We start from the raw sequence: 9,106 nt of genomic DNA, 5'->3' as shown, positions 1-9,106 counted from the left end.
CGGCTCCAGAGGCGGTAATTGCTGCCGCCGCCGTGACGGTGTGCGCGGAGAAGGTAGGGCTGTGGTGTTCTGTCCCGTTCCGCTCGGCTGCGCGGGGCAGGTAGGGTTGTGGTGTCCTGTCCCGTTCCCTTGCGCGGGGCAGGTAGGGCTGTGGTGTCCTGTCCCGCTCGGCTGCGCGGTTCTTTTGTCCCTGCCCGCTCTCTGGGGCCTTCCGGACACTCGTCGGACCGGGCGGGCGGTAACAGCACTGAGTGAGGGCCGGTGCCCCTCCCTTTCCAGAAGGTCGCACCAGCCCTCCATCAGTGAGGAAAAATTGTTGTAGAAAGTGTTTTAACTCGCTGTCTTTGTTATCTGCCGAAATCTGTGGCAATGCCACGCTAGGGCTGATGCCAGTGTTCTACTAGTGCCTATGTGTAGCTTTCTATCCCTTACTAAGGAAGCAAATCTCCTGAGCCTGTCTGTGCAGATTATTTATCAATTTATGTGCTGTCTTAATTTGTTAAACGTTTTAACTTTTCAGGTGGCTTCATCATGGATGAAATTGTTGCCGAGTATATTCGAAGAACTGTACTGAAAATCCCACGAGATCAAATCAGGACAATGCTGCAGCAATGGGGCTTTCTCTCTGAGGCGCAACTGCAAGCCATAAACTTCTGTCAGATAAAGGACAGTATCTCTCAAGATGTTGTTCAACTCTGTGAGGTAATCCTTTCCTTCAGGAATTGAATTGCCTGTCAGTGACATACAGGATGCGTGTTGAAGCACTGTCAAAAAAACATTCTTATGAAGAAACGAATTTTCTTTGGCTGTAACACAGTATCAAATGGCAGCTTGTGGTTTGAAAAATGTAAAGCTGAGCTGGTAATACCATCAATTTTGTCTGATTGGCTGGAGTGCAGCGTTGACTCTTGCTAAGTATGAAAATACATGTTTTGAGCTCTGAGTTGCATAAGGTAGACAAAAGCTCACTGTGTTAAACCTTTAAAAAATGGGTGTATTTCTAAGTTGTAAAATAAAGGTATTGATTAGGATGTCTACTTGTTACGTAGTGATGATTTAAATCTTAATTTGTATGGGTCACGATAGCACTAGTTTATATCTTTTAGACTACTCCTATTCCTTGGAAAAATTTAATTGGCCAGAACTACTTCTGTGTAGTGTAAGCAAAGAAAAGTTTCCTGCTCTCCTTACATGCTCTGATTTTGGTGTACTAGGAATCTTTATATGTACTAGCAGTCTTAATATGTAGTATCATAACCCAAATAGATACAGTTATTGCTGGTATCTCTCAAATTCTATAGATTTTTGTATAATTCCTTTTAATTTCACACTTGAAGATTAATTACATGGAGTGTAGACCAAATTGAAGGTAAAAAAATGTTAAATTATTCTCATAAGATAGCAAATGTCATTTTAAAATAGCGATTGTTTCTGAAACATCCTTCTCTATAACAAGTAGTGTCATAAGGTTTCTTAAAAATCTTTTCATTCTGTAAACGTTAAATAAGAAGGAATCAAGCATATTAAAATTTCTGACAGTGAAATACTAGTCACTGTTGCATAATGTCACGAATACCCATGAGTTTTACTTTCTAATTGCTTGTACATCATCCTATAAGGACAACATTCTTCTTGCTGCCTCTGCAGGAACACTTAAACCTTGCTGAAATAACTTTCATTATTGATTTCTCAAAACTGCTGTGTGCACATGGGGACTAGGTGTGGTGTATTTGAGCAGAGAGTACACGCTGTGAACTTCAGCTCAATGCAATTTAATCTGGCAGTATTGATGTGTTTCACTTACTATGTGGTAGAGCATTCTGGACCTGCAGTTTACCATGCATTGTTACTCTTCTTTCCAGGAAAATGCTGCAGGCATCAAGCAAGCAGCTGTCTTGGACATAATTTGTAAGTAAAATAATAAAGATAACCTTTTTGGGTTTTCTTCTTAGTAACTTGGTAATGCCCTTAATTACATAGTAATTGCCTTAGTGTGGTACAGATGCAATTGGGGTAAACATACTACATTTCAGATGGTGAATCTTACTGAATCCAACCTTTTTTTAAAAAAAAAAAATCAAAAGCTGAAAATCAACAAAAGTATGTTTTCTTCTTCAAAACTCTAAACAGATGTAAACTGCAGTAAGCCACATCAAGCAATAAATGTAGAGATGTGTTTGACTCCAGTGTGCACCGAACCCTAAAACCAGTAATACCGTGCTCCAATACGGAGTGACATAGACAAAATTATTAGCAAATACTCCAGGTAGAACTCTAACTCCAACACTAAATCACAACTTGATTGTATAATAGTTCAAATCTTAAGGTTTCGTTTAACAGTCTATATTTCCTAGTTTGAGTTTAGACTGAGTTCCAGTCATTTTAAGTAAAATCCTTCTTTAAACATTGAACCTCAGAGATACCCTTTATTAATTGCTTAATGGAATTTTTAAAATCTTCATATCTCTTTTATTTAAAAAAATATTTTGCTTTTAGGTTTACTATGAGTGGTAGTTATAGAATGCTGAATAAACTGTATTCCGTTATCAAAAGTAATCTTTTAGAAATAACCTGGTCATAAAAGTAAAATTAGTTGTTCTTTTAATTAGCACTTGATAATATGCTTTGTTATTGAGCAATTCCTATTTTTCTTAGACAACTACATCTACTCAAACAAAAGATTGTGGAGTGTTTACCAGATGAACAAAAGAGGTAAAATGCCTTTCCTTGCTGTCATTTCCCAGTTCTCAGCGATTTACTGCCATGCTACCTCATATTATACATTTTAAATACTCATATAGTCTAGAGATATCTTTAATGTTTTTAGAATACTTGTGATTAACTTTTCAAGCAATTTTTAGAAATCAGTAATTAATAATTAAATATTAAACTTTTACACAGTAATAATGAGGCTCAGATTTAATATACAGCTTTTTGTATAAGGCTATGCAACTTGAATTTTTTCTACTTAATTTTGTTTAAGCAAAACTGTAAAAACATCTCTGAACCACTTCTTGTAAACACAATTCTTGGTTTTGTTGTTTTGTGTTGTTTTTTTTTTTTCCTTGCATAACAGGGGAAGAAACGGATTTTTTTGACTTAACAGATTTCAAAAAAAAATTTAAAAGACGACTTCAGTCAGCCTTAACAAATGTAAGAATAAATGCATTCTAAATGTATTACACAGCTCTGGTGTCAATAGATTGTTTTCATAACCTTAGTGAGGTATCTTTTTCTTACAGTCAGCATCAAAAATTAAATGGAATTGTTAATTTGGAAATGGTAGAAGCTCCATCTGAAATAGGAAAAATGTACTGTTCTAGCAACTTTACAATTATGCTGGAGTGAAATAAAATGTAAGTTTGCCTTAAAATATGACTGACTTCAAGAAAGGCAGTATTTTTTTTTACCAAGTCTTTGTTTGAGTGTATGTGTTGCCTAGGTAACATGATACTGCTTTGTCTTGTTACCTAATAACAATACAAAAACAACACACAAATAGGATCAGAGTATAGGGGGAATTTGAAGTAGTGAGTAAGAAGGACAAGGAAGTTCAGTTGTTATGCTTAGATTAGTAGCAAAATTGTATCCATTTTCTTTTAGTTCTGGTTTTGAAATTATATGTTGTGATGGCTGTGAGAGTTGGCTCTGGTATTTCATTATGTTACAATGACTGGAAGACCACTGTCAGTGGCAAGAAGCAGTTTCTAGACTACAGAATCAAGCATGGTAAGAAAAAAATGGAAAGGAAATAACTATCATCTCACTCAAATTTGCAGCATCCTTTTCTTGCTTTAGCTTACCAGATTCATTTAAACAAAGTAATAGAAGATGCTTCTGGCTACTAAGCTGTCACTTCTTGACTCACAAAGGATTCCCACTGACAACAGTAGAGGGCAACAAATACAAATCAGACTAACAGATAATCAGCTGCAGTTCACTTATTATAATAGTTTTGCATTATTTCAATTTTTTTAAAAAAGATCCACACAAACCTTGAAAAGTGATGTTGGTCCATCAATTTAAACAGTTTACAACCTGGTTGAACTAAAATCTTGACTGTATGTGCCTCAGTCAAAGGGAGGTTTGTTTTTTTAAAGGAAGTTTTCCCACTTTTATGTCACCAAGGTTGAATCAAGGTAAAAAGAAGTAACCAAGGAGCAAATCTACAAAAACAGGAAAGGGAATATTCTTCAAACTTCTGATTGTGTACTCTTGAGCAGTGACAAAGATTATATTCAGGCCTAAAATCACAAGCTGATGAAAAGTACTTTCTAAAACATTGGACATACTGGAAATAATGCTACTAGCCCTCCATCTAAATAGACACTGCTTTTTGTGGTGTTACTTTCCCAAAAGAGAGAACCAATGCTTTTTTAATAAGCTATTTTTATTTTCACCCTTCAGAAGAAAATGTAAAGCAACAGGAAGAGTTTGAAAGATGATGATGATTTTTTATTTTTTCAAGTTTGTGAGGTTATAGCTTTTCTGTGGAAATTTGATTTAAATACAATTCTGACTATAGTAGTGGGATTTGTTTTTTTCAAGCAGTGGTGCACTAAAACATGTTTGGGTCTTGTGAACACGGGGTTAATAGTTAACAAAATCTTTCTGGGTTCCTGAATGTGTAGGTATATCAAAGCTTTTATTTTTCTGTTTAGGTCACCATCAACTTTAGAGAATATGAGGATAATGCAATCTGGATTAGAATTGCTTGGGGAACACCATATACAAAACCAAACCAGTACAAAACCAGCTATGTTGTATACCACTCACAGACTCCCTATGTCTTCATTTCTGTTTCAGTTCTTAAGAGCAACTTGCCCCTGCTATGTCAGGTACAGAATAAAACCATGTGGACCCTGACTTCACCACAGTTTTGTACAGCTATAATTGTGTTAGCTTTTAAGAGGATGAGTAAAGATTAATCACTTGTAATGTAATTTATCAATTTATGTGGTCATTTTTTTCCTTTAACTCATGATAAAAATGGGGGGAAACAATCTTTAACCCTTGGAATGGTGAATAAATTAAGTTTATTGGTATTTTTGATGACCTTGAATTATTCTAATTTCTTAATCAAATGTTAGGCAATATTCAGTTAAATTGTAGAAGTTGAAGAATATTACATCACCACAGTTAACTTCAAGAACTAGATGTATGAGCTTATCAGGGAATGCTATTAATTAGTTTAAAAAGACATTTTCTGTCAATTTGTGATAACCAGTGTTAGTAGGCTTTATTTTTTTTAATCTATTCTAGAGACTTCTGTACTAGTAATTTAATTATTGTATTAACCTGTGTATTTTATTTATTTATTTTTCAGCTGATAAGGCTACAGGCTTATCTGGTTACTACTGAGAGTCCTGCTAGTTTAAAAGGCAGTCACTTACCTTGAAACAAAAGACATCACAATGTCTAGAAATACTATATTTTTTCCATATTATAAACACAGTGATGATTAAGACTGACATTAAAACAATTTCTATTTTTATTTAAAGGCCCTGGTTGCTGCTTCCAATTACCATGACATCCGTGAAATGGAGCTTCGAAGTCATTATTTAAACTCCCTTAAAGATATTGTGTTTAAGAGTTATAGCCAGGTGAGCCCCTTCACAAGTACATCCTAAGATTAAGTCTTGCTTTTTGCTTCAGGCTGAGTTCTCACCCCCTAGCAGGGGGAAAATTCATCTCTCCTGAGAGACCATCAAGTTTAATATTGAACTACTGAGGTGAGGTGGATGGCCTTTCATTAAGGTAACATTACGTTGGCGATATAATTACTTGGTATCCCACCTGGTCTTTATTGTTACTCCTAATGGTTAAACTCAGTCTAAAAATTGTATGAACAGTTCAATCCCAGGATTTTTTAGCATGATTTCACTAGGCTTCCTAGAGCAATGAGTTGAAGCCTATTAGAATGGCCACTTACTCTGCTCATCCATGTAGAACCTGTAAACAGGGAAATGTCCACACATACCATAGGACAGGCATTCTTTTCTTTTCTCAAAACAAAGCTGGGCTTTCTCACTTCTAGTAATTGTCAAAAATTGGAAGAATATTCACTTTTAGAATGAGAAGTAAAAAGAAATCTGGAAAGTTCTTCTCATCCACAGTCTCTAAAAGTGGAATTGAACTAAAACCTTTTTTTCCTTTTTTCTCCCTATTTAGAACTTCCAAAGTTATTATCCAAAACCTCTACAAGAAAGAAATGTAGCACCAGAAAGTGGTATGTATATTTCAAATTAAGTGGCAGTTTGAATGTCATTACTACTGGCTTATGAAATGGGATTCATAACAGGAAATGTCCATCTGTTACATTCGCACTGTATTATCCATCCCGGGGGTGGGGGGGTGTGCCGTAATGCTGGCTGTCACTAGGAGAGCTATTTCCCCATGGACACGGTTATGAAACCAAAAATACCCAATTCTCCATATCTCCTTTCATATTAGCTTTGGTTTTTCTCTCAGTAAGAGCTGAAAATATAAACGATGAAGACAACTAGCTTATGAAAGAAAAAGATTGTGATGAATTCTTTTAAATTATTTTCAGATTTTTACTGGAGTAATCACCTGATCAGAAAAACAGTATTGTATCAACTGACAAAGTTGTCTTTCTGTTTTGTTTTGGTGTTTTTTTTTCCCCTCTGCTTTTCCCTACTCTTCCCCTGCATCAGATTTAATGATAATTCAAGAAAACAAAAATGAGAAAGAAAGAATAAAGAGAGTGAATTCAGAAGTTTTTGGTGATGGTCCCCAACCAAAACTCGAATTTGCACAATATAAGGTAGTTGAAGCAACAAATTTTCTTTTTTTTATAGCTTTAATATAGTAGTAGCTACATTAAATTGCAAATTAAGAAAAATCAAGTATTTCTTCAAATTTTAGGGAGGACATATTTTAAAATAAATTGAAGTATTTTAAACAGATTTGCACTGAGATTTGGTCAGACTCCTAGATCATGTTTCAGCCTTGTGAACTAAGCATTTTGACTTGGTTTTGTAATAAAGGTAGACTTACACCAGTGGTGTGTTGAAGCATGAGAAAAGTTATTTGAATTACATACAAAGCTCATGCTACATATAACACCATAATTTAACTTCTTGGATGATGCACAGATTTTACCTGGTAAACAGATAATATTGCAAATTCTGAGAGATAGTTAATGTTTTATAGTATTACTGAACAAGCTGCCTCTTTCAGCAGAAAACTGTTTACCACATGGTGGCACCCTCTGAATTTATTAAAATATTCCTCCAGCTGGAATAATGTTAATATTAGGAATAATAGATAAATAAGATATGGTCTTATTACATATTACCTTGTTAATGTAATGTTTAAATGAGAACATATAAATAAAATATATTCATTTCTTATACTCCCTGGTTAAATTTTGTGTTAACAGCTTGAGACAATATTTAAAAGTGATCCTCAAATGAATGTTTTGAATAGAAAAGTACCATTCAGATGTCTGGTCAAGTTTTCTAGTCCACATCTCTTAGAATCCCTGAAATCCTTGGCACCAGAGGGTAAGTGTCCAACTCTATAAAATGGAGGAAAATCCACAGTTAAATATTTTTGTCATCTTAAATTCTGCTTGTATCTTGCATAAGCGATAACTTTCACAGTTTGTTTAGAAATATGTAGGAATTGAGTAGAAGAATAATGTTACTACTATAAAAACTTATATCTAAATATATACCAGTTTGTTCTTGGAATTACTAGTTTGTACATAGATACCCAAGCTGTGTTTTTAGTTTTATAACAGTTACAAAAGGTCAGTATTGGTTGAGTTAAGATATAATTATCTGTCTCTATCTCTCTCCAGGTATGGCTGATGCACCAGTTTCACCACTACTTACATGTATACCACATAAAGCTAGGAATTATTTTAAAATTAAAGACAAAAAAGAGGTCTCTTAAAGAGGCTTTGTAAACCCTTAATTTAAAACTGATTCACTGAGAAATAGACAACTCATTTATTAGTGGTATTAATCTAAACCATAATAAACTTCAAAACAGATTGAAAAAAGTTAACTCATTCTTTGATAATACCTTAAAGTGTTTTTCCAGGTTATGGCTTCTTTGAATTATTTTTCCATTTTATTTATTTGTCTATAACAGAAGAGTTAGCCCTTTCCTTGAATAATATAAAAAAAATTACCTGCGAAGTTTAAACAGATACTGTGGTTATTTTAAATTTAAACATGATGACTGCTCTTAACTGTATCTTTGGTAGTATTTGTGAAGTTAAAGCTTAGTAAAGATACAATGAGACAGCTGTAGTTATTCAGTTCACTACCATAGCTGGAGACAGTCAAGATATTCTGGGTGGCTGCCTTATTTCAGCTCCAGTTCAGCAGTGTAACAGAACAGGTGCCCCAGTTTGAACATGTGAATAGTCCCATTCAAGTCAGTGGGACTACCTGTACGCAGGTCAGGCATGTTTTTGTCTTGGTAGATGAAGATTATATCCAAAGACCATTACAGGGCATGGGGAAGAAAGGACTCCTAGAGTACAGATGTCAGAGGTTTCCATCCAGCTTTTAATAGATTTTAATTCAGATCCAGAGTTTTTACTCACCAAGGGCAACAGCCAATAACAAATGAATTTATTAAAATGAAAAATCTGCCTATTGGTATTAATGTCTTACAAAATTTTATCTTGGAGGAATACAGTGGAGCAGGCAATCATTTTCTTTTGAGGAAGTCCATAGTTTAGAATATTTCAATTAAGATTTGACCCTTTTGTAATCCTTGCACATTGCCACTTTTTGGTGCTGGGGGGCATAAAGATTGCAGAATCCAGATGGCAGCATTCACTAATGCAGACAACAGCTTCACACTGGAATTCTTTAGACATGATAAATTGTAACTGATAATTATACAGGTATTTTTATGTAACTTTTGCTGCATCCGTTTTAATTTGAGATGGATTTGATCTGAAGATTCAGTTACAGCGTACAAGTGGGGTTTTTTTAATTCTGTTAACTGCAAACTTTGTGCATGCAATTTGTGTATATGGAATTTCAGATTCACTTCAGTACGTCTCTGTGCAGACACTGTAACTTCATGGCACAGTGTAAATATTTTGATAGGTGATATG

At 34.7% G+C, this 9,106-nt stretch overlaps 1 protein-coding gene across 1 annotated transcript in view; it reads left to right on the top strand.

Moving 5' to 3' along the window:
• CENPN (centromere protein N) overlaps positions 1-8,621 on the top strand; it is a 9,286-nt gene extending 665 nt beyond the window's left edge. The window contains exons 2-11 of the mRNA XM_026856513.1: positions 521-702; positions 1,863-1,908; positions 2,656-2,712; positions 3,077-3,153; positions 4,662-4,838; positions 5,502-5,603; positions 6,172-6,229; positions 6,678-6,787; positions 7,406-7,529; positions 7,829-8,621. Of these exons, the coding sequence (XP_026712314.1) occupies positions 521-702; positions 1,863-1,908; positions 2,656-2,712; positions 3,077-3,153; positions 4,662-4,838; positions 5,502-5,603; positions 6,172-6,229; positions 6,678-6,787; positions 7,406-7,529; positions 7,829-7,923 (1,028 nt within the window). The 3' untranslated portion in view covers positions 7,924-8,621. The remainder of the gene's footprint in view (positions 1-520; positions 703-1,862; positions 1,909-2,655; positions 2,713-3,076; positions 3,154-4,661; positions 4,839-5,501; positions 5,604-6,171; positions 6,230-6,677; positions 6,788-7,405; positions 7,530-7,828) is intronic.
• Positions 8,622-9,106: the final 485 nt, after the last annotated feature.

This window comes from Athene cunicularia, assembly GCF_003259725.1.
Source record: "Athene cunicularia isolate RWA chromosome 11 unlocalized genomic scaffold, athCun1 chr11_part1, whole genome shotgun sequence".
Classification (NCBI taxonomy): domain Eukaryota; kingdom Metazoa; phylum Chordata; class Aves; order Strigiformes; family Strigidae; genus Athene; species Athene cunicularia.
Note: the sequence above shows the minus strand (reverse complement) of the source record. Positions and strands in the feature narration are given on the sequence as shown.